Raw genomic sequence first — 27,212 nt, 5'->3', positions numbered from 1 at the left:
GTGTGTATTTGGTAGGCTACACAGAGAATGACAGCCAGTGACTGTGTGCTTAGTAGATCAGCAGAGACAGAAGACGCGGAGGAGCAGACAGGCAACAGGAAGAGATAGGTAGACTAGGGGAGAGAGAGTGACACACAGAGAAAGAGAGAGGAGAAAGACAGACAGAGACAGACAGAGCAAAACAGGGAAAGGTAGAATGCTATCTAAAGAGGGAATGAGAGTGTGTGTATGTGTGTGTGTGTGTGTGTGTGTGTGTGTGTGTGTATGTGTGTGTGTGTGTGTGTGTGTAGGCCGCCTGAGTAGCTGAGATTATGCATGAGCTCGTTGCCTTATCAGGTGACCTTTAAATTGGAGGCGCCGCGTGGCTGGCCACCCAGGGGCCGGCGCTGTGCTCTGATTGGCTAGCGTCGGCAGCCCTGCTGACAATGGGAATGAGTGGAGGCAGCAGGTCTATCCAGAGGGGAAATTCGATTAAAATATATAAATATATTTCTCCATTTCTAGTGTCTTTCTTAAACACAGGAGAGGAGAGGAAAGTCATTATGTGCTGTGAAGCATGCTGAGCAGTGGGCCCCACAGCCACCGCCACCATTACCTGAGCTATCTCTCTCTCCTCAGCTCCCTTACTCGCTCTCTCTCTCTCTCTCTCTCTCTCTCACCCTCACTTTCTCTCACTCACTCTCTCTCTCTTACACTCACTATCTCTCTCTATCCCTTTCCTGTCACCCTCCTCTCTCTCTCACACTCTCTTTCTCTCTCGCTCTCACTCATTTCCTATTCATCTCTTTCTCTTCTTCCCAAATCCCTCCCTCCGCTATATCTCTAAGGAGATGGCTGTGTTGTGTTGCCAGCTGAGAGGATGGCAGTGCTGGACTTTCTGATGCATATCTCACCGCCATGGGAAGACATGGGGAGGGGGAGGAGGAGGAGGGGCAGACAGACAGACAGGAAACCCCACCTGCTGAGGACAAGATGGGATGTCTGGAGGATGGACAGGATGTGAGTGTGTGTGTGTGTGTGTGTGTGTGTGTGTGTGTGTGTGTGTGTGTGGGCTCATGTATGTATTTCAGCATGTGTGCAACTGTGCAAGACTGGGCCAGTCCATCGCTAATTCCGGAGTATGGACACACACACATACACACACACACACACACACACACACACACACACACACACACACACACACACACACAGACCAGCTGCTGGAGACGGTCATTAGATAAAACAAATGTTTATGAAGGAGCTCTCCCAGGAGTCTGATCACACAGAAGATATGTCACTGATACAGAGCAGCAGGAGGAAGAAGAGTAGAGCGCACACACACATACACACACACACACACATACACACACAAGAAATAGCAGCAGCATATGGTAAAGCACAAAATCACTCACACATGCACAAAAACACCTGATCAAGATGAGAGGACACAAGAGACAGTCCCCTCCCCCCACCCCCTACACAGACAGGGGGAGAGAACTACAAACTCAAAAGACAGGAAACAAACAGTCTAGAAATCAGCTCGACCCATCCACTAGCTTATTTTGTGTGCAATGAATGAGGAATTCTGTGCCCACACACAGATAAATACACATAGAAAGTTTTCTGTGTCACTGAGGGACTGGGATGCAAGCAAGGCCAGTGCTTAACTGGCCCATCTAAGAGCAGAGTCTACAACAGGTTTGACTGCCCTGCTCCAGCTTCAATGGCGGTGGTCTGTCCACCACCCCCAGCTGACTCAGACACGGCTCTAGTTTGCGTGCCTGCCCTACCCCCACCTCCCAGCCTCCCAGTCTCTCCAGCTCTGCATCCCGGTGACACCCAACGACCTAAGCCACCATCATCTCATGCACTGCCCCCGCCTGACGCCTCCTTGCCTGTGCCTGTTGAGGTGTCCACGACTCTGGCAGCCTTGACAGGGACATCAAGGAGGTGGTCATCCCCCAGCCCCCACCCCCACACCCCCTCAATACCAGTGCAACACTCACCTCCATCATCACAGGCTATCGTACCCCCACCATCACTGGATATTGCACCCCTCCCCCACATGGCGATCACGAACAATGAGGTGACAACGACCTCAGTCAACAACCATCAGATACACAGATCCCACCCCCCATCATCACAACAGATCAAGTGAGAGCTCAAATAAAGAAACTGCACATCAATAAGGCAGCGGGGCCTGACAGTCTGTGTCCAAGGCTACTCAAGGCCTGTGCTGCTGAACTGGGGGAGCCACTGAAGCACATCTTCAATTTGAGTCTACGCCTCAGACAAGTTCCAACACTGTGGAAGACATCATGTCTCACCCCTGTCCCTAAGAAGCCACACCCTAGTGAGCTTAATGACTACAGACCTGTCGCTCTTACATCACATGTGATGAAAACAATGGAGCGACTGGTCTTAGGTATGCTCAGACCCCAGGTACGCCATGCACTAGACCCGTTACAGTTTGCATACCAGGAGAAAGTGGGCGTCACTAATCAGGACACATTCTCACCTCGACAAGGGGAAAAGTGCTGTGAGAATCATGTTCTTTGATTTCTCAAGTGCTTTTAACACCATCCAACCCCTCAGACTGGGAGACAAGCTCTTGCAGATGGGTGTGGACGCTCACCTGGTAACCTGGATTACAGATTACCTGACCGAGCGACCACAGTTCGTCAGGCTGAAGAACTGTCTCTCTGACACTGTGATCAGCAGCACCGGAGCGCCACAGGGAACTGTGCTCTCTCCAGTCCTGTTCACCCTGTACACATCTGACTTCTGCTACAACACCGGGTCATGCCACATGCAGAAGTTTTCTGACGATACTGCAATTGTGGGGTGTATCAGGAACGGGCAGGAGGAGTACAGGAGCCTGGTGGAGGACTTTGTGCAATGGTGCAAACTCAATCATCTTCAACTCAACAATTCAAAGACCAAGGAGATGGTGGTGGATTTCCGCAGGTCTAAGCCCACTCTGCTACCAGTCCCCATTGATGGGGTCAATGTGGAGGTGGTAAGCACCTACAAGTATCTGGGTCTCCACCTGGACAATAAACTGGACTGGTCAGCCAACACTGATGCACTCTACAAGAAAGGGCAGAGCAGGCTGTACTTCCTAAGGAGGCTGCGGTCCTTCAATGTGTGCAGCAAGCTTCTCAGGATGTTCTACCAGTCTGTTGTTGCCAGCGTCCTCTTCTATGCAGTGGTATGCTGGGGAGGAAGCACAAAGAAGAAGGATGCGGGGCGAATTGACAGGCTGGTAAGGAAAGCTGGCTCTGTAGTGGGAGCTGAACTGGAGTGCATCACTTCAATATCTGACAAAAGGACCCTGAACAAACTGATCTTGGACAATGAGTGTCACCCACTCCACAGCACTATTGTTAAGCAGAAGAGCCTGATCAGCTGGAGACTTCGCTCACTGCCTTGCACAACAGACAGACTGAGGAAGCCATTTGTCCCCAGGGCCATTGAACTGTTCAATGCTTCACTTAAGGGAAGAGGAGAGATAGACTTCTCTGCATAGTCTGTCTGCCTCTTCACCCCCTCCATGTTTGGATACTGTCTGTCCACTAGCCACTTTTTACCACTGTCTTTCTGCCTCACTGTTTGCGTGCTATATTAGCACATTAGTGCATATGCATAACCCCTCCCTCCATGCCACAGCCGAACTGTGGCCACACGTTATATATATATTAGGGCTGTCAATCGATTAAAAAAATAATCTAATTAATTTCATACTCTGTGATTAATCTTAATCTAAATTAATCGTATATAGAATTTTTGCTGAGAAAGTATTTTAAATATTTAAATTCAAATGAATCATTGAATAATCAGCATTAGTGACAATGAAGTTCAAAAACTCTTTTATTATTATTTTTACTGTTCAAATAATGGCCATAATAATCTATGATATGACCTAATATGCTGAGGAAATAAATTCAAAAGTGTTTCGGGAAAAAGTTTTTAGACATACAAGGCATTTCAGGCCACAGATATAACCTAGGGGACACAATGAAAATAAATGAACACTCCCCTCAATGTCAACACTATTTCTTTCCATTGATGTGCGACTTTAGAGTTGACAAACTCCGGTGATATGCAAATTCCTTGCTGCAGATATTGCAGATGACTTTATTGTAATCAACACTTTATTTTTGTCAACACCATCAGGCAGTTTTTTAAAAGTAAATGTTCCAATCAATGATCTAGGCAGCACATTTTCTTCTCTCTCCTTCATTTTACAGTAATGGTTACTAACTAGAACAGCTCGGGGTCAAAGGTCATACGGAATCGATTAATCTGCGCTATTTTTTTTAATCAGTTATTTTTTCTCAAATTAATTAATCAAAATGAATCAGTTATTTTGACAGCCCTAATATATATAGATATATAGACTTTATTCTTGCACTGTTGCACTGTTGGACTTACTCATTTGCACTATCACCATGACACTCACTCACACAGAGCACCTTACCTTACCTTACTATGCACAGATAATCGCAGGCTCAGTCCCTGCCTCAGTCATTGCAAGCGCCTCTTGATTGATTAATCACCACTATGTTGATACTGTTTTTAGAATTGATTTAGATTAAGTGTTAGTATAATTTGTATTTTAGTATATTTAGTACATTCTTTATCTTCTATTGTCCTTATTGCTTAGTTGTGTTTTTATATTATATACTTTTAATTACTTTTTCTGCTGTTAGTGAATGTGTGTGTGTTGTCTGTATGCTACTGAGACCTTGACCCCTGGGGATCAATAAAGTATCTATCTATCTAGAGTGTGACACGGGCACCGGACAACACTACATCTGCCAGCAACACAATCCAACCAAGGGAGAGGGTGAGGGATTAAGGACAAACGTGTGTTTTAAAGATGCAGAAGCAAAATAGGGGCTTGTACAGTGTGTGCGTGTGCGTGTGTGTGTGTGTGTGTGTGTGTGTGTGTGTGTGTGGTGTGTGTGTGGTGTGTGTGTGTATGTGTGTGTGTGTGTGTGTGTGTGTGTGTATGTGTGTTGGGTGGAGGGTCTTATCTGAGCTGGCCACATTCCTAGCAGGAAGATAAAGGAGGGCAAATTAACGAGATCACAAGAGGGAAGGCAGTGATGAATGGGGATGAGGGGCTTAGACATCACCGATAAGAGCAGAAAATCATCATAACACCAACCTAAAACACACACTTGCGCACACACACATGTGCACATACACACGCTAACACTAGTGTTAGAACAGCAAACACCCACCTGGTGCAGGCATTAGCAGGCCATGTAGGAGGCCTGCAGTAGTTACCAATAGCAGCACACACACACACACACACACACACACACGCACACGCACACGCACACGCACACACTCCAGGCAGCTAGCAATAACCACAGCAGCACGCTAAAGCCTTCCTGGATAGGCCCCCACAGGATGGGACATACAGGGCTGAATGTGTGTGTGTGTGTGTGTGTGTGTGTGTGTGTGTGTGTGTGTGTGTGTGTGTGTGTGTGTGCTAGTTGGCTGGTGTTTCCATTCATTTTCCAGGGAGTGTTATCTGGGAGATGGGCCACAGGTTATTTCTGGAGAGAACAGGCTCATCCCTCCACTTCCACCACCCCCATCACCCTTCACCTTACAGACAGTGGTGTGGTGTGCGTGTGTGTGTGTGCGTGTGTGTGCATGTGTGTGTGTGTATGTGTGTGTGTTTGTGCGTGTGTGTGACTTAAAAGTAGCAGACCTCTCTGACAACGGCTAGTGGCCTCACGCCACCACACACCACAGAGGGCGGCTTCAGGCATCAGGGCTGCATTTTTCATTCTCTCACTTTCTCTATCTCACACACACACACACACACACACACACACACACACACACACACACACACACACACACCCACACACACACACACTGAATGTGCTGCAGTAAAAGAAGTCTATGCAGCTGCTGGGATGCACTCAGTGAGGGCTACAGAATGTTCAGGATGACAGAGAGTTTCTCTCCCTCCCAACGACTGTTGCTGCATCTGATTAGCACTTAGATTCATCAAAGCTGGCAAGAGAGAGATGCAGAAATTACAGCGGCCTTGTATGCTGCTGCTGCTCCTCCTTCTGTCCCAAAAACACACACACATACACACACACACACACACACACACACACACACACAGACTTGTTCACACACACAAATACACACATTTGTATGTATGCACACACATATACTGTACACACAAACACACACACACACACATACACACAAATACACACATGTGTATGTATGCACACACACACACACACACACACACACACACACACACACACACACACAGATATAGGAAAAGAAGGAGAGAGAAAGAAAGAGAGAGAGAGAGAGAGAGAGATAGAGAGAGAAACACATTGGCCTACACATACCGCAGGGAGACACAGGCCTGACGTTCCTAATGGCTTAAACAGTTTCTCCGGTCACTTCTGATGACCCAGAGGCTACATCTCAGAAAATATCGAAGATCCAAAATGTTAGCCATCCACTTGGCAAAAGGAATCAATCATTATTCTGATTTTGCCACTGACATGTTCATTCTGATATAGTTTGTTGTTCAACATTAATTTGTGCTTGTAAACCTTTTAGTCTGTCCTGATATTTATAGGACTTGTATATGTTTTTTATATGGTTTTATTTGGGTTTTCAAGTAGGTAATTGTGGACTTATAACTTTCTGTCAGAGAAAAAGGGAGAGAGCGAGAGAGAAAGAGAGAGAAAGAGAGAGGATGGAGGTGGGGGGGGGTGCTGGAAAGAGAGTCAAGAGGGTCTGTGAGTGAGCACCAAACAAAGACTATGTCTGTGCCCAGAGTGTGAGTCTGATAGAGGAAGAGGTGGCACACCATCACACTGGGCCACACAGCTGCCCAGTCAGAATAAAGAACACCCTTCACCAGTACCCCTCCCCACACCACTACACCCCTTCCCAATCTGCACCCATGGTCTCCCACATAAAGACACACACACACACACACACACACACACGCGCACACACACACTGGGACTTTTGTTGAGGCTGTGAGGATGAGGAGCCTGCATGCCTTTGCAGTGAGTACGTACACAGACTGTCATACACACACACCACCATTCACTCCCCTAGTAGAATGGACAGAAGTACAGATCTGCATCTGATTAGCACTTAGATTAGATTAGATTCATCAAAGCTGGCAAGAGAGAGATGCAGAAATTACAGCGGCCTTGTATGCTGCTGCTGCTCCTCCTCCTATCCCAAACACACACACACATACACACACACACACACACAGAGAGAGAGACAGCACTAACAGGACCTCAGTGGTGGGCTGTTTGTTTGTTTGTTAGTTAATTATTTTTAACTTGACATAAGGACCTCTGTGGGACACATTGTGGGCTGCCTGGGACCTCTAAAAGTAACCCATCATCCAGTATCCCTACAAGTGTAAACAACTGAGAGAAAATGCTACTCAATGAGGGGCTGTGTGTGTGCTGTGTGTGTGTGTGTGTGTGTGTTTATATGCATACTTGTGAATGTCTGTGTGTTTGCATGTCTGCCTATCTGTGGATTGTGTGCCTCTGTGTGTATAAACCGCAGGACAGTGTTTTATGCTAATTAGAAAAACCCAACATGTATTAATTTCACCCGTGTATTAACCACAGTGTCCAATAACCCAGTGAATCAGAATCAGATCGTGTTGAAGTCATAAAAAAGAATGAAGAAAATAAATGCCTTCCCATTAACAAGCTGATAATTTAGCAGTCACGTCTGCCTGTCACAGACATGGGGAGCTCTTTGAAGCTTGGTATAATGTGTTACAGTTACTACAGTAACAGTATTTTATTTAACTTCTTATGGAAACTTTTTCTTTCATTCCCCACTTTGATCACTTTGATGACTGATGATAGTGGAGATAACATGTTATCCTGAGGCCTTTGCAAGTCAGCATCTCCGACGGTAGTCTACCCTATTAAAAATATAAGTTTTCGATGTCCTAAACGGAGAGCCATACTTTATTGTTTTTAACGAACTCTATGCTACTCACCAAAATGTAGGCATGGGAACATGAAGTATCTAACTGTCGCGTGTTAAATTATTGTGATTATGAGCCAGTGGTTTTCAAACATTATGCGTGACTCGGACATCTAACGAAATGCAACAGGCTCATATCGTCTTCGCATTCGCAAAATGAGGACCAGTGTTTTTTGAAATTGCAAATTGCTATTCGTTTTAACGAATTTTTTATGATAGTATGAAGTACTTTTTGTATAGGCTACTATCTTAATCTTGGAATATAGGGAGGGAAGTGGCAGTGTTTTTTTGCGCGTCTTTTTTTGCGAGCCAAATATGACTGTAATTCTGGGGCATAAAGCAGATGTATTTGTTTATTTTATTGTACAGAAAAATAAAAATGACATGTCAAGCAGTCAAAAGTAGGGCAAATTAATTTACGAAACCAAAACGTGGGTCATAGTTGTCTAAGCCTCTATTGCGTATCCTGTTAAAAACTTCGCTAGATAGTATTAAATCGCCAACAACATTGTTTTCTGCAGAAGCCTAAGGCTACAGATTAATTCTGAACAGTTATTTCTCTACTGGCTCAATTATCACACAAGACACTGATTTGTGTAGTTGCGTTACCCCCAACACTGACAATAACGTAGACAGCAAATTAAGATATTTTTTTCATTTTGTGGAGCCGGCACCGGTAGGCTATCAAAGCAGATTTCGATTTTCGTTACCACCGTGTAGTCAAGCCTTAAGCCATACCCAAGTAGCCTAAATCGAGGTAATGTTTAATTATGCATGATTTATTTTGTTATTGAATTCGTAGGCGGCAACAATTATGGTAGCCTTTATGCTAACGGTAGCCTCCTGCTTTTTCAGAAGGGGCGGCAGGTAGGCTACTGACAGAGCGATGTACAGTGGCAGAGCGACGCACAGTGGCTGAAAGTGGTACTAAAGTTTCACACAGCTTCACGCCGCGTAATGCGCGACTGAAGTGGCCATTTGAAAGCAACGCCCACTGTAGCTTACCCGTGACTCAAAGCCAGGCACGTGCAGAGAAGGGGGGCTACAGGGGCTCTAGCACCTGCCCTTTTGCCCCTTTGATGTCAAGTGCCCTTTTGACAAGACCCGTTTTTTACTTTTTAAAATTTGTAATACTTCCGCTAGTTCCAACGTAAATATTCACTAAAATGTCTCATTAATAGTTTGTGAATTTAGAAATTTTCAAAAATAACAATTTTCTGTGTTAATTGAAATGCCTTGCGGCCACCAATCCGTGACGTCATACATTCAGCGAACTCTCAGAAGGTGCACGCAGGCACAGTGCTGCAGGAGACGTTTGGGAGCACGGTAAGGTCACTTGGCAGTTAGCCTATCTGAACATGCAATAGTATTCAGCTTAGAGATAGAGAATAAAATGTTTAAAGTTGTTCATGTTTAATGAAGTAGGCTATCTATCAAACCCGTTTTAACCATGTCATGGTCCATCCATTTCAATAACCTGGCAGCTTCGAAAATCTAAGGCTGAACGTTCATAACATATTTTGTTTAGGTTACTATGTTATAGTAGCTTAGGTTAGTAGACCTAGTTCATAAAACAGAGTAGGCAAACCTTTTCTAAATCGTCATAAGCCGACGACATAGGCTACTGTAGTTGTTTAACTAACCCAACTCCACACGTCGTTCTCTGTTTACAGTAGGCTACATTACGCGTCATTTCACTCAGTGGCCAAACGCACAGCACGTGAATCTGCAAGACACCAGCTTGCTAATGGTGGTAGTTCACTGTGATAAACGTTGAAATTATAGCCTGACAAGCCAGACTAGGCAATAACATATTTGCTGCCGCTAGGGTGCGTCTAGATTTCTAGGCTATTACAATTAGCTTTGAATTTAATCAATAAGATGTAGCCTTATAGCCTATGATCTCTGTGTAGACAATAGCCTAATGAAAACTGAAAAGACCTATTTGGCTGTGCCCTGGCTACAGTAGGCCTACAGTACACTCCTATTGAATTTTCAGAACCAAGGACAGAAATTTGAAAAATGTGCTACAGCTCTGTCTGCTATTTACACCCATTCTTCTTGATACATAATGAATAAATATGAAAATGTATACAATGTTTATCAGTAAATTAGACTACTTTGCAAATTGCTAAACCATATAATAGCCTGTCCCACCATCATAATTGAAATAGCATAATGCTAGAATTTAAATGCAAAAAAAAAAAAAGCTTTATAGGCTAGGGAATGTAACACTTAGCATGATGCAAGATTCCATGCTACACTTTTTGCAAATGTTATATTTTTATTTTGTGGATACAGTGTGATGGAAGATGTTTTATTTTGATATAATTTGCATGTAGCCTATGTAATCTCTATTGGGTTGTAATCAAAATTAAGTTTTAAATAAAGTTAACACGTTTTCTGAAAATTTTGTTCCATGTGCCCTTTTTTAAAATTTGAGCCCCTGCCCCTTCAAAGGTCTCTGCACGCCCCTGCTCAAAGCTGACGAAATTTATCAAAATCAATGTATAAATCTTGGTTAATAGACGGGAAATTATGGTACTTTTTCTATATCACAAATCTAAAACAAAATTATTGATCAAGTGACCATGTTTAGAAAAATAAATGTTTGAAAAAATAAATGTGTTCAAAATCCATTTATAATGGCTTTGGCCACCTATTATCAAATGACTTCCAAACTAATTTTTTGAAGTGGCAATGCTATAACAGTATGACCTAACAGTGTAAAAAAAGTAGATATAAATTGTACATACGTAAGTAAATGGCGAGGATCATTATTTATTTATTTTTCTCTCGATCTCGAGTCTATCTCTCTCATCTTGGATTCTTGTCTTGGACTCCAACGTCTTTTGACTCGGTCTTGACTTGTCTTCAGGTAGTCTTGAGTACAGCCCCCCACCCCCAACACATACAGACAGATACAGGTATTTTGCCGATTAACCCATGCACTGACACAGACTATAACAGTGAACAAATCAGCTTGGAAACATAGCTACCATAGTTTACTTTATAAAGCTGCCGCAAACCATTTGACTAATCCAGTCACACAAACCAGCTTGCAAACACAACTCTAGCACATACTAGTACCTATTCACCAGTTCAATGGCACAGCTTCATGTAAGCTCCTGTTAAGCCTATTTTATGCTTCTGCGTCAAACAGACGGCGTACCCCGCGTACCCCTCCGAACCCTCTGCCGTAGCTCGACGTGCACCTCCAAAAAATTGTAACTTTGCGCCGAGGCGACGCAGACCGCAAGGACTGTGATTGGTCAACTTGTCCTATGTGTTGATAGATGGTGTTTCAAGCAGCCTACTGTGGTGGGTAGTTAGCAACATGCTAGTTCACTGACATAAGCTTTGCAAATAAACTCAGACATATTTTGGTTACAATGATGGGGTTATCCGTTTGTAAAGTGTCTATATGTCAGTAACGTTTTGAAATTTAGCACTTCGCCAGCAAGAAATACTTTGTGGGCAGTTGTGCTAAAGTTCGCTTGCTACCATAACTTAAACTAGCTGGCAGACACCTCGCAAATAACCTCAGACTTATTTGCTGGTTACAGTAACTAGGTCAATGGATTTTACTGGATACTTTGTACAAAAGCTAAGCAAGAAAAGGCCAAACAAATAAGATTAATATTTTGGCACAACAGTCTATGGGGTTTGTCATTCTGACTACCATTTCGGTCATACAGTCTATTGTTTCGGTGGTGAGCGACAAAGACACAGGTGACGGTGAAATGCACCACGATGCAAAGCAACCCAACGCAGAACCATAACAGGGTCACAACGCTGTAGGAGTGGCGGCGTAGCTACGCCGTGGAGTTGAGGCAGAAGCATGTTGAGCCCATTACTGTCAGCGCCACACTACCGTTCTAGCTTCAGCATCAGGTGGCAGATCTGTGGCTCAGTGTGAGCTTCTCACCTCCCACACAGCCTGCACACAGATGCTATTTCAGGGAGCCACTCAAAGGCAGGAGAGGGCCCCACAGCGCAAGCGTGTGTGCGGACAGGCATGTGTGTGTGTGTGTGTGTGTGTGTGTGTGTGTGTGTGCTTTGGTGGTATGTTTTTGAATGAATAGGTGTGTATTGTCTTTTCCTCTAGCCATCTGTGCAGGATGTTGTATGTTTGTGCATGTATGCATATTTTTGTTAGTCTCTGCCATGTCAGAAGTCAACCTCTAATCACAATTAGATCAGTACAGTGCATGGTTTCCAAATAGCCAAAGAGAGTCTCCCCTTAACACTCTAACAGAAAAAATAACATGGATAACAACCAAGGCAGCGGAAGTCGTCGCGGCGGACATATACTTTGATAGCAGACTAGAGAAAGACCGGAGGAAAAGGTACAGTAGGTCAGAGACAGAGAGAGTAAAAGAGGAAAAGAGAGAGAAAGAGTGGCACAATACACGTCTTCCAGTGTGGACGAGATGCCTACCGGGAAATCAGAATTTGATCAGAAGATTTGCATAGACCACGCTACACTAATAAAGCATGCTTTCTTTCCCTGCTCTCTCTCTCTGAAAAAAGGACTAAACTAAACAAAACAAAAAAAAAATATGGCTACCAATAATATAGCAACAGAATTAAGAAGACAAAAGATTCAAGAGGGATATTGATTGGGAGGGTGAAGACTTGTGTTCCCTGCTGCTAGAGCTAGCATTTAAGTCCCATCTCCATCACTCTGGCAGATTAATGCAACATCACTGTTGCCACGCTGACAAATCTTTTCTTTTTTGTCTCACAAAGGCCCGACGTACACCTGATGGGACTATCTGATGCTATTGGATGCCAGTCACACAGCGCAAGGCAGCCGGTGTCCGAGTTGGACTTGTGAGGATGGCAAGGTCAGCTCTCCTAAGAGACACCTGCTATGTGCGTGTGTGTAGCAGCGATGAGGTGCCCATAAAAGGCCTATAAAGTCATAGCTTGGCCACAACTACGGTAAACAAGGTATGTGTGTAAGGCACGTTTGACTGTACATGAGTGTGTGTACTATATAGTGTACAGGGCGGGGTTGAGTGTCGAAGGTTGGGTGACAATAGAGCTCAACAGTCCTGCCCACCGCTGATTCCGGAAGTACGAATTTACCCATGGTAGACTTAAAACCAGCTATGACATAAGCAATTGTATATGCTCATATAGACAGCAAAAATTCACAGGGGATCTATCTTGTTTTGAGAAAAATGTGTTTTGTTCGCGATTTCACATTAAAGCACTACACTACCCAAAATCTTAATGTGTAAAAGCAGAGCCTTTGATTGGTAGAGATCACCGTTGCCATGGAAATATTTATGCCTTAACTCCCGCCGTTACTGACGTGGCTTGATCCTTGCTGAACAAGATGGATGTGTGACCATCTGATGAAAATCACCTTGAAAGTTGAATTCACTCAATGGAAACGGTAGGAAGTTCATCTTGTTGCCTTACATTCAAAAGTAAGCATGTTCTTGTACCATTGCCTTTTTTTAGTTTTTCAGGCAGGTGGAATGTGAGGTCCACTTGTTTTTTATACAGTGCAACATATACAGTTCTATTTTTTTTCATCAGCCTGGGCTGATGTTTTTGCAGGTGTTGTTGAGGTTCATGTTTTATAGATGTTAATGTATGTGCATGTATGGTATGATGGTGCATGTATGGTATAGCTATATTCACTGTTTTGATTTGTAATTGCAGATCATGTTCTTGTAGATGCGTGATGTATAATTGTGGTTCATGTTCATGTTTAAAGGATATGTGTGTGTGTGTGTGTGTGTGTGTGTCTGTGTGTGTGCATGATGGACCATGTGCAGTACTCACTCTGGATGTTCTTGAAGATGTTGAGGACGAGCAAGATCTGCCTGTGTGTGTGTGTGTGTGTGTGTGTGTGTGTGTGTGTGTGTGTGTGTGTGTGTGTGTGTGTGTGTGTGTGTGTGTGTGTGTGTGTGTGCGTGCGTGCGTATGTGTGTGTCTGTGTACAGTATGTGCATGATGGACCATGTGCAGTACTCACTCTCTTTATGTTCTTGAAGATGTTGAGGACGAGCAGGATCTGCCTGTGTGTGTGTGTGTGTGTGTGTGTGTGTGTGTGTGTGTGTGTGTGTGTGTGTGTGTGTGTGTGTGTGTGTGCACACGTGCTGTACTTACTGTTCATGTTCTTGAAGATGTTGAGGATGGGTAGGATCTGCCTGTGTGTGTGTGTGTGTGTGTGTGTGTGTGTGTACACGTGCAGTACTTACTGTTCATGTTCTTAAAGATGTTGAGGATGGGTAGGATCTGCCTGTAGTATGGCACCAGCGCCTCCCCCACCATGTCTCCCGACACCACCAGGTGCTGCAGCACTTTCAGCGTGGTGCAGATCACCTGACGGTTCCGTGTGTTCAGCGCATCTGCAGGGGCACAGGGGGAAGGGGTGAAAGGTTAGAGGGCAAACAATAATTGGTGACTCAGGTGTTGACCTGGCCCTGATGTGATGAGGTGCATTCAAAAGAGCAGAGAAAGGCTGGTTTCACCACCAAAATGTTTCAATTCAATGTGAAACTTTGAACATTCATACAAAAAAATTTCACTTAAAAGCTCAAAGAAGCTCAGAGAGAACCTCTGTTCGACAAACACTAGCACAATACTAGCAGTTCTGGTCCAGAGTTGACTGCTTTCTATGGCAAAATGGCTGCTCCTCTCCAGTGAGTCATTATAACACCCTTACACATACACACACACATACACACACACACACTGAGAGAGAATATGCCTGATTGGGAATAAGCCATTCAGTCCCTCCATCCTGGAGCACTTAGGCCTGAGTGATAAGAATAATCCCTTATATATTAAAGCAAATCAGGGCTGAGGCATGCACGAGCACACACAATCACCCAGCCTCTACGACATCCATCCCCATCCCTCCACCCCATACACTCTCCCACACCACACATACACGCACACACATCCATAACCACATGTGCGCACACACACACACACACACACACACACACACACACACACACACCGACTCGCCCAAGTCATGCCTTACCTTCCACCCTAAATCAATGGTGGAGCCAGACTCTGACTCTAAATGGCTGGCTGCAATCAGAGAGTTGAGGTGCAGCGAGGGAGAAGAGACTAAGTAAGAGCCAATCAGAAGGCAATTTGGCCGACAGCTGCACTTTACTCTGGCTCCCGCTGATCGGGGAAGAAAAGGGAAGGAGAGAGAGAGGAAGACAGAGAGAGAGAAATGATGCAGGCTCTAAAAGTTAAGGAAGAAATACAAATGTCTTGGAAGAGTGAGACAGAAAGATAGAGTACGGTGTGTGTGTGTGTGTGAGAGAGAGAGAGTGTGTGTGACAGTATTTGTGTGAGTGCAATACTGCACTGTGTGTGTGTGTGTGTGTGTGAGTGCGTGCATGCATGAGAGGGGTGGGGATGGAGCAGATCTGGGTGCTTAAATATTTCCTGTGCATTCAGCTCCATGAAAATGTCTCCATATGCATGGTTGGGAAACTATTTCCCCCCAACATATGCTCATCACCAATATTACTGATATACTATCTCTGTGCAGTAATAAAGAATCATGTATCACATCTATGGGGTTGTCTCCAACAAACACACACACACACACACACACACACACACACACACACACACACAGCAAGCCATCTGAAAGGGGGCATCTGACAGACATGGTGGTGCTATGGTAGATGGCATGACATCACCCACAGCCTTGCACTTACAGTCACTATTCAGCTGTAGCACAGATATCAGTCTAACCACACCAGGCCATTCCACTACACATCCAACAAGAATGGTGACATGCTGCACAGCGGTAAACATTTGCACAGCACAGGCATCAAACACAACACATACATACTGAGCACCAACTCTCTCACACATACACTGACTGTGCAAAGAGGGGTCACAGTGCTCTCAACAAACTCTGCTTTTCAGCCATTCTCTCGTGTGTCCAAGAGTCATCTGGGTGTTGCGCCCCAAACCAAGACCATGCGGGTGCAGTAGTTTCAGTTAGAAGTACTACAGTCAGATCAGGATGAACTCACATACTGATCTCCATCATCAGTGCAAGACTGCCCTTTTCACAACTTTTTATTAATTAAGTCTACTTAATTAAATCTGCTGTATTTGGTGTGCGAGTTATCCTGATCTGACTCTCTTGTTTGTCTACACACACACACACACACACACACACACACACACACACTCACACACACACACACACACACACACACACACACACACACACACACACACACTCACACTCACACTCACACACACTCGCACACACACACACACACACACACACACACACAAACACACACACACACACATTCATTACTCCAGCACCAGAACACTCACTGGCCTCGCTGGGCCCTTCAAACAGTGGTGGTCCTCAGAGGGGGCACCCTGCCGGCGACTGGCGCAGGTGCTTAAACACATACATCACAAACAATGGAATTCTAATTAGCGCAAACGGCAAACTATTTTCCCGAGGTGTGACATTTGGGACAGCGGGGGAGCACTCAATTATTCATCCTTCACCTGCTGGTGTGCGGGAGGGGAGCAGCCACCCCCCAACGAGCCAGCCCCAGTCATCAGCGCTGGGGGTGGGGGCTGTTAGGGCGAGTAGGAGTGTTCAGGTGTATTTGCGTCAGAACCACTTAGGATGTTGCAGATTATTTATTCATCTGCCATCCGCCATTTGCCTTTGCAAGAGCACCAGGGAGGTGTGTTGGATTTTAGCCAGCTGCAAATGTCACAAGCAAAGGCCTGACATTTGACAGATTCTTTCGCAATTGCATTTGTTAAACTGCAGGTATAAATATCAGTCCGAAAGTGGCACAAAGAAAACAAGGAGCGCTCCCTATCCACCCACCCACACCTCCCCCATTCCTCTCTTCCATCTACTCTGCTGCAAGTCTACCTAAGCCCTCGATCTCAGTTTCTCTCTAATGAAAGTTTCATTTTCAGCGTCGGGAACAAATGTTAGGGCCTGATGAAGACAGGGGCAGAATCTGCTTCAAATAAACCAAGAGCTGACAGAGCTGCAAGGAAAAGAAAGGGGGATAAGAGAAGAGGAGAAAGAAGAGAGGTCAGAAGAGTCAAGCCAAGGAAAAGAGAGCCAAGGAGAAAAGAGCAAAGATATTACTGTACCACTGACAAGGCAAACCAGACTGAGAAGCTTGTAGCATACCAGACTGAGAAACTTGTAGCATACTAGATTTTTTATTCCAATAAGAGTTATTTAGTGTTTCATATCATTCATAAACTGTGTATTTATAGTTGAGTGAGTTCTACTCACTCTTCTCCATATAGCAGACATCTCCTCCTGAGATTTGCCATTTGATACTACTTTAATGTCCACTGCAGCATGTTCATGCACCTCCTCGGTGGAGTTTTTGCGTATGTGTGTGTGTGTGTGTGTGTGCGCGCATGTTGAGGGATGGTGGGTGGTTGGTTCATTGTGTGATAATGTTAGAGCCCTCTGCATGGGGTTGGAGGCTATCTGAGCGAGCCTGCCGCCCTATGTGGGGCCCTAGGTGGTGGATTGTGTTATTTTTGCCAGGTCACCTGGAGTCGTCGTCAATATTCATGCGGTCCGATAACCCGGCACCACCTCGGAGCATGTGCCGCTGATAAGCACCCGGAACCAGGATGAAATTAACGTCAGAAACTTTTCTGCCTTTCATATCACAACGGACTTGCTCTCTCTTTTTCTCTTCCTTTTTTTAATTCCTTCCCCTGCGCCGTCTCTCCTCTCCTCACCTCTCGGCGGCATTCAAATGTAATTAATCGGCAACAAGGACATGGACCACTGGCTTTGGCCGCCTTTTTATTTTCCTTCTTTTTCTAATAAAGCGGAGGCCATTTAAAATTCCATTATCACAGCTAGGTGTGGGCTCTCATAACGAGCCAATCATCTGTGACGGCTCGCCGTGCAAGGCAAATGACATGAGGTGGCATTGGAAGTCTAAGTGATAGCTATTACATCTGACTGTGTGTGTGTGTGTGTGTGTGTGTGTGTGTGTGTGTGTGTGTGTATGTGTGTGTGTGTTGGGGACAACACCATGGATGTGATACATGATTCTTTATTACCGCACAAATATATTAGTAGATTACATTTATGATTTGTCAATCAATAAATGATGAGCATATGTTGGGGGGAAATAATTTACCAATCGGGGGAATGTACATTGATCCGCTCTGCTTCAAGGTGTTGTAACACAGCTGAACGCATGGTTGGTCTGCAATCAGACTCTCTAAGATGAAATCAATTAGTCATTAAAACTATGAAAACAGAGAAAAGAAAAATATGGGGGAAAACACATCAGCAATGGGGGAAAGGGATAGTATAGACTCACAACTTGAAACAGACACACACACACACACACACACACACACACACACACACACACACACACACACATACACACACTGTTACGATCCCCTGCACACTCTCCCTTCCAGAGCACACTTCTCCTACTCACTCACATATTGCAAACTCGCATCCATACATATATCCCCTAGACATTATGTTTGGCTTTTGATGAATAAACTATCACTTTTGGGTTAAAGTGTTGTCTGCCTCCTCTTTTTTATGTTGCGGCCTACAAGCCAGCCATAACATACACACACATACACACTTTGTTCTTAGTTCTGCTCAGTACAGTTTGTTTCTGGACTCCCTCAATATTTATTTGTGTGTGTGTGTGTGTGTGTGTGTGTGTGTGCGCGTGTGTGTGGCCTTGTGTTGGCTGTTTTGCCCACTGTCCCCTCCCTCACTGAGAGTGGACCCAAATCGGCCTAGTGCCCAGTTCCCCTCATTGGGCGCCAGTTGAAAGGCCTGCGCTTTGAAAATAACACTCCTGGCTCCTGTTACACTATAAAGTATGTCTGTGTCTGTGTGTGTGTGTGTCTGTGTGTGTGTGTGTGGTCTGGATATACACATGTGTGGGTCTATGGGTCTGCTTGCACACATTAGCAGTTTGTGGGTTGTGTGTGTGCATGTGTATGTGTATGTGTGTGTGTGTGTGTGAGTGTGTGTGTTAGTATGAGGGGCTGCTTAGGAAATAATTCATACTTGGTCATACACACACTATCATAACCTCACATACACATCACTATATACACATAAATACTCTTAATACTCTGTTTACATTTATGTATGAGAGAGTATAGTAGTGTGTGTGAGAATATAGTTGTGTATGTGAGAGAGACTAGAAGTGTGTGTGGGAGAACATTGTTGTGTATGTAAGAGAGTATAGCAGTGTGTGTGAGAATATAGGTGGGTATGTGAGAGAGTATGGAAGTGTGTGTGTGAGCATATAATTGGCTATGTGAGAGAGACTAGTAGTGTGTGTGAGAGCATATAGTTGAGTATGTGAGAGAGAATAATGATGACAGACAAAAGGAGCTAATTTTCCATTACAATAGAATAGGTCCTCTCTAGGCTTTGTAATTTGTATTCGGTTTGCAGTAGTCATTTAATATTTAGACACATAGGGCATGGCTGACTGAGTTTTCCTCTGCCACTACTAACATTGTTGACAGTGTAGGGACCCTCCTCTTCCTTGATTTTAATTGGCTAGCAAGACAGAAGTGATATTGACATGCCTGCTTCTTCATCATCAACCAATCAGGAACTGAGAAAGTACAGTAAACTCCCTTCCGTTTCAAGCAAAGTCTCTTACAGACTATATGCTCTCACAAACACTAGTCGTGTGTTTGGGGCAGCCGTGGCCTACTGGTTAGCACTGTGTGTTTCACTAATTCACGGATTGGGATAAATGCAGAGACCAAATTTCCCTCACAGGATTAAAAGAGTATATATACTTATACTTACTATACTAACTCATACAAACATGTAAACAGAGTATAGTAGTATTTGTGTCACAGTCTTTGTCAGACTAGCACCTATGTGCCATCAGTCTTTTATCTAAACTCAGTGGTTTATTTTTGCAGTAATCATTGACCTCTGAGTGTGACATGTCTGTACTGTTGCACACATACACATGGTTAAGAGTCACATGAACGAGGTGCTAACGGTTGACGAGTGCTTCCTCCAGCTATGTGATCCTCATGCTTCAGTATTCCACACAAAGGTGTCCAGCAAAGTGTCCTTTGTGGAGGAGTGCCAGATCGGTGTCCTTTGGTTCAAACTTTACTTTCGATCACTGCTTGAAGTAAAGAAAAGAGGCCCACTCTTTGTTGAGCCATGCCTACCTTAACAAGAACAACATTATACAGTATGGACCTTTTCCGCTACCTTTGGATTGACAGCCTTTCAAACTAAAACACGCTATTCCATTCAATTTTGCTGTTATAACAAGCATTACTTTTTCAGTACATTGCACATTGTAATCTTTTTGCTGAAATACCAATTGTGCAATTTCATCAACCATTAAAGACAGTCAAAACTTGCTTTTACTTGCTTGCCAAAATAGAATAGCTAAATTCAGTGGAAAAACAGACTGGGTGAAAGTGTCGCTGTCCAGCCGTGGGTGTGCTCAGAGTGTGTTCCATCTGGACGGTGGCATGTGCTGGGGGTCTGCACCAGCAGGATAAGCTGGTGCCAGTCGGAGAACTGGCCTCGGTCATACACAGTTTATGCAGCAGGGCTGCACTGCCAGAGCTAACCCTCTCCACCTCTCACTCTGCATTACCGGATGTGGACCAACACGAGAGTGAGAGCCTGTATTTGTGTGTAGGTGTGTGCGCATTTAAGTGTGTGTGTATATCTGTCTCTCTCTCTCTCTGTGTTTGTGTGTGAGACTCACTTTTGATGGGGATGATGAGCTGGGGGATAACGGGCAGGATCTTGGTGCCCCCATGCTCCAGCATGTCGTGGACCCCCTGTCGGGCGAAGAACTCATAAGGGTGGCCCGTCTCACACAGCCCATCGAAGAACAGAGGCAGGTAGTGGTGGTAGTCCAGCTTCTCAATCTCCACCTGATACAACACACACACACACACACACACACACACACACACACACAGTCAATACCCCCGGAAAGACAGCACACACACACTTGGGGTGTGTCAACATGACTGGACCGGCCATGTGTCACACCGTATCAGTGAATGACCTCTGATAGCGTGGTAGCTCCATTATTCATCATGTAGTGTGAGGAGATAATGCATTTCAGACAGGCAGGCAGGCCCCAGCCTAGTAGTTCTACATTATTGACTAATAGCACATCTGTCAAGCTTCCTCCATGAGCTGCCCATGTCGTCAAGCCTGAGCAGCCGCAATGAATCAGTAATAAACTGGAAACATAGCTCTGGACGTGCTGGATGGGGGGAGGAGGGCAGAGTGGGTAATGGCTGCTGTAACTAACACACTACACACTCACTAATGCACACACACACACACACACACACACACACACACACACACACACACACACACACACACACACACACACACACACACACACATGTGTACACTCTCAGACTCCTTGTGCATTAAATGACTGCGTTCAGGTTGCCCGAGCTAGCTTTGTTGTGAGTAATGTGTAGCGTCGCCGGCTCGTACATAATTGCCCATTGTGATTCTGAATGTTTACATTACAACGACAAACAGTTAGCTTCTCGAGCAATGGCATCAGCAGTTTCGCCAGCCATATTTCTCCGTGCATCGCCTTCGATTTCCCTCCTGACAGCCTCACAGCACTAAGTCTCCAGCATTTACCGAGGAGAGGAAATAATTTTACTGCCAATCCTGACAGGAATAAACAGCGCTGTGGTGTGAGTTTACTGCTACATCCCAGAAACAGTGCCAGCTAATGTCGCTGGCATGTCAGGAAGTCTGTTATTGAAATGGTGGTCGGAAAAATCCGGGCGTCACAAACTGGCGTCATGCTGAAAGCTGACACCCATTCAGAGTGCAACCCAATCAGTAACACTCAGTCTAAATAAAGATATTTCCACGAAAGGCATTTTATCTGTTATCTGGGTGAGTGGCTCTCGGGAATGGGGTAAGACTTGGGTGGAGCGGAGGGTAAAAGGAGGCACTGTGGTGGGGGCCAAATAATGTGTGTGTGTGTGTGTGTGTGTGTGTGTGTGTGTGTGTTGGGGGGAGAGGTGGTGGCGGCTCTGGCATCTTGCATGTTTAAGTGACCTCGTCCTACTGTGCTTGTCCTTAAATTAACTCCCACCGGAAGGCATCTCAGCCCCAGCTGTGAGTCTCTACACCCCCTACAGTGTCCTGTGACCCCCACGCACACACTAGGGGTGTAAATCGGAGAATGTAGGAGCAGGTATCTAAAGCCTTCGTCATACAGCCTCATGTCTTTGCATATAAAAAAAAAAACCCACCCGCAGCTTAGGAGTAGGTAGTACGCTTACATCGGAGCCATAGACAGAAAAAGAAAGGTCGGAGCTGATGCTGAAAATAGATAGGCAAACAAACAGGCGGCAAAATAAACACATTAATCGATACTCTTGCGGACGAATCGATGCATTAAATCGCCTGCTGCATAATCGATGCATCGATACGAATCGATTAATATTTACACCCCTAGCACACACACACACACGCACACACACACACACGCACACGCACACACACACACACACACAGATAGCTCTGGCACCAGCGCCAAGCTGCCATGGAGTCATGACATTGAGACATGTGACAGGCAGGCGTGCGGTCTTCGCATTAAAACCTGCCCTATGTTCACTGGACATGTACCACCAACACACACACACACACACACACACACACACACACACACACACACACACACACACACACACATGCAGGAGACTCACTGTGCCTACTCTGCTGCAAGAGATTACTACATTGTTACACACATATGCTTATCACTCTTATGCTAGCTTGCTCGATGTTGTTTAAAGTGTGTGTATGTGTGTGTCAGTGTGAGTTTGTGAGTGTATTTGTGTGTACATTGCTAAGATGAGCAGGCTGACTGCTAACTGGATTTATATATTGGATTGAAGCAAAGTGCTTCATGTTAGTGCTGCTGAATGCCGGTGAGTGTGCATGTGTTGCTGTCCTAAGTTTAGTATCCAATTGTTTTTGCCTATATCCAATTTTTTTGATGGCCTGTTATCTACTTAAAGTGACCCATATCAGATAGCTGTGTTTACATGGCTCACTAATATGTTTAACACTTGAGACAACCCACATGTGCACAAGAGTTTGGTCACCAAAATGAAAGCAAACATACAGACGACAGGGCAAAGGTACAAAATAATAATACAAGCTTGCATTATAGACTATTTCTGTTTACTTTAATTTCCGAAGTATTTTGTGAACTACGCAAAATAAGCTAACAACTGTGCCACCATCAGAATTGGGTCAGATTTAACAGTGTAAATGTAGCCTTAAGCGTTCGGTATACAGGTACTGACATGAGTGCCCTGTCACTTGCCCACACACACCAGCGCTGAAATAGTTAGGCTGATAAACATAACAATTGTGCACTTTATGGTTTAATTTCAGACGTGGAGCCATTTTGTATCTGACCTCTGGTGACCTCTGGGGATCAATGACATCATCATCAAATTTCCCCCCATTATTCTCCATTACAATAATGTACATGTTCACAAATATGCAGTTTTATTCCAATAGAAATGCTTATTTTGTCCTCAGCTGTTGCCCTGATGCCACATTATTCCTGGAATACCAGTCTGGCCATTCCAGGTGTAATTGTAACCATAGCAACCAGGTATAAACATCCATCACGGACAACTTCTGTAATATGTTAATTCTGAAAAAAGTTAGGACGCTTGGTGAAATGTGAATTAAAAAAAATGCTTTGATTTACAAATCATGTCAACCCTATATTTAATTGAGACCAATTCAAAGACACCATATCAACTGTTGAAGAAGAGAAATTGTATTGTTTTTTTATTCCACGATGCCCCCAATTAGACAGGTCTGGACTACAGACAGGCCATTTTATCACCTGGGCCCAGTTGCATGAAGTACCTTAAAGGGACACCAGGCAACGTTTTTGTGTTAATTACTCATCTTCGTAAGTCGGTATATGGTTAAATGACTCATTACAGGGCGAATGAAGACTCTCTCGCCCGCCCCTACTGCCTGTAGGAAGAATATCTCGCTTGCAAGTTCAGTGTATCGTACCCGGCGACCGAAGCAGTTTCAGTTTCCATCCTGCATCCACAGCACAGAGGGAGGCTAACGAAACGCTAGCGATTGTTGCAAACGTGTGTATAATGGCAGAACCGGCAAAGAAGCAGCGAAAACCCTTGACGGAAGATGCAAAGAAAAGGAAAAGAGCTTCAGACCGAGCGAGGTGGAGTTTCGTAGAGAAAAAGCATCAGGCTTGCCTGGTGTCCCTTTAAGTTAAGATTTCCCCTTAAAACACGATTTAAGCCATCATTTTTAAAAGATGCAAGTCATGTCTAGTGAGACAGCTCTCTATGTAGGGAGGGAGGCAGCAGGCAGCTATCTTCCGTTTCGAACAGACCCTGTGTTCGGTGGGTTGTTAACTAACGGCATCGCCTACTAGCCAGCTAGTACAATCTCCGTGGAAACTATAGAATTTTCATGCCGGAAAATCCCTGTCAATGCAGTAAATCCCTTAACGTTTTCCCTTAACTAAGGAAATCATTTAAGGTATTCTGTGCAACACCCTTAAGCAAACCCCTTACCAAAGGACAAAGGATCATACATTCTCCACATATACAATACTGTATACTGTATCTCACCTGAAGTCCCACCCTTAAGACTGCCCTATCATCGCCTATTACTGTACCTCGATTCCTGGCCCGTACTGCCTAGCGACTCACCACTTGCCCTATGACAACTCCTAATCCCCCTGGACAATTCCATTTCTTACACTGGACTATTTGAACTTTCTGACACTAAATATGATTAATGCATTATCATACCGGATAAGTAACCATCCCACCTCTTGTAACATACACCTCAGGTGGCCTTAAACACCATGTTCTATTCTCTACATCTGATTAACTTATGCATTTATCAATCATGTATACAGACCTTACTGTTCTGGAGCTGACCCTAGGCAGATGGGTCAGGCCCTTGAGTCGTGGATCTGCTCAAGGTTTCTTCCTACTGTATATGTATCTCCAATTCTAGGGAGTTTTTCCTCACCCCTGTTACCCATGGGCCTTCTTTTCTTTTCTCTGATTGTCTAACGCTCTGTAAAGTGCCATGAGACATGTGTAAAGTTTTGGTGCTCTTTAAATCAAATTAAATTGAAATTGAATTGAAATTACTGTAGAAATATGTGCAAAATTAATTGTGACATATTCAAGGTATTCCTTGAAAAGACATTATGTGGATGACAGTATATGTTGCTCAAAATCTGTGTACATTCAGAATTGATTGTGCCTTGCCAGATGTGCAAAATGGCCATGTCATAGGCACTAATGCACCTCCACATCGTCATGGATGCTGGGTTTTGAACTTAGCACTATAGTTGAATATGTTGGATAGTTGAATAGTACCTCTCCTCTTTAGCCCCAAGGAGTCCATGATTTCCAAAAATAATTCCACATTTTGATTACCTCAGGCTCAGATAAGATGGTAAAATGTATGTATCATGACTAAATTTCTTATTTGCATGGAATAAACTGTGCTCATAAACAATGAATGGTTGTCAGGAGTTTTCCTGAGCCCATACAATATGATATATATGTATATATATATATATATATGATACATATGATTTGTGAATCAATATTTTTCTTTCACATTACAAAGCATCACAGCTTTTTTGGAATTCGGGTTGTATAAGAATGTTGCCAAGTAAATATTCCATTTAATAATAATGTATAATTCTGACTTGCAGAGTAATTTGAGTCTGCCTGGTTCCAGAGGTCAAATCTGAATAAAAACACTGAATAAAATGTCATGCATTGTCATGAAATGCACAATACCGATTATATATGAGCTTATTTGCTCCACTAAAATGTTTAACTGAAAAGCATTCGGTAAACAGTGGATTTTATTGAGAGGCAATAGAACTGAATCGTAATCGACACGGTGGTAGTGGTAATGTTGGACGCTGGTGTGCGGGGTTTTATTGAAAACAATGGAATCCAATGTAATCGAACTTCTACCGCAGTGTGCCACACTCATGTCAGCATCTATGTGTGGAGGCCTTTAGACTTTGCTCAACTGAAAGGACTGCATAAATCTATGTCTGCATATGTATGAATGCATGTATGTATCATATGCACTGAAGGGTTGACACATCACAGAGTGCGGTGGTGTGACTGTATTCAGGTTGGCATGCCAACTCAAAACATCTTTGTAGTCCTCTCCTCAAGGTGCCAGGTGATATCTGCTGAAGAATGCAGAGGGAAGGTCCAAACATGTGTTCGTGTGTGTGTGTGTGTGTGTGTGTGTGTGTGTGTGTGTGTGTGTGTGTGTGTGTGTGTGTGTGTGTGTGTGTGTGTGTGTGTGTGTGAGAGAGAGAGAGAGAGCGAGAGAGAGAGAGAGAGAGAGAGAGAGAGAGAGAGAGAGAGAGAGAGACTGGCGCGGCAGCCTGACTGTACTGTTGGCTCAGGGATTCTGTTCAGAGTAATGACAGCGAATCCCGTCTGAACGCGAGCAAACAGCCTCTGTGCCGCAAAAGGGTCTTGAGCACCCCACCCCCCAATACAAACACACACACACACACACACACACACACGCAGCAATATGGAGAGAGAGAGAGAGAGAGAGAGAGAGAGAGAGAGAGAGAGAGAGAGAGAGAGAGCAACACTCCATCTCCCAACTGCATTCTCCTGGCCTGAGCCCAAATGTCACTGAGACGCTGTGGCAGGCACTTTGAAGTCCCTGGTCCCCCCCCTTCCACCCCCTCCAACCCCCCCATTCCCCTCAGAGCGAGAACATCAAAGTTTCCACACACACACACCCACCCCCCGACACAGCCGCACTCATCTCGTGGGTAAACACAGACTCAGAGAGCTAGGGAGCGCGCACTGTTAGCTCAAAGACAAGGCTGATTGCTTTGAGGCAATTTGCTGGCTAACCTTGACCTTTTTCCAGCTTGGTCAAGATCATCATTGTGAGTCAGACAGCCGGAGACGAGAAGAAAAGCAAATATGTGCAGAGGGATGGATGGAAGGATGACACTCTGGGACTGCCAACCCTACCAGTCTCTCTATCTCTCTTTCTCTCTCTCACACACACGCACACAAACACACATGCCAGTGAGGGCAGCTTCTACCAATGTGGCCAGCAG

At 44.6% G+C, this 27,212-nt stretch overlaps 1 protein-coding gene across 1 annotated transcript in view; it reads right to left on the bottom strand.

Annotated features, from left to right (window-relative positions):
- pacrg (PARK2 co-regulated) overlaps window positions 1–27,212 on the bottom strand; it is a 237,810-nt gene that overhangs the window by 88,239 nt on the left and 122,359 nt on the right. Inside the window, exons 3-4 of the mRNA XM_076299775.1 lie at window positions 20,781–20,952; window positions 14,235–14,384 (exon numbers count right to left, since the gene is read on the bottom strand). Coding sequence (XP_076155890.1) covers window positions 14,235–14,384; window positions 20,781–20,952 — 322 coding nt within the window. The remainder of the gene's footprint in view (window positions 1–14,234; window positions 14,385–20,780; window positions 20,953–27,212) is intronic.

This window comes from Alosa pseudoharengus, unplaced genomic scaffold (genome assembly GCF_046254945.1).
Source record: "Alosa pseudoharengus isolate Yale_2024_CS ecotype anadromous, Long Island Sound unplaced genomic scaffold, YU_APseudo_1.1 YU_APseudo_1.1_scf_22, whole genome shotgun sequence".
In the NCBI taxonomy this organism is placed as follows: domain Eukaryota; kingdom Metazoa; phylum Chordata; class Actinopteri; order Clupeiformes; family Clupeidae; genus Alosa; species Alosa pseudoharengus.
The sequence above is the reverse complement of the archived record's forward strand: the minus strand, read 5'-3'. Positions and strand labels throughout refer to the sequence as shown.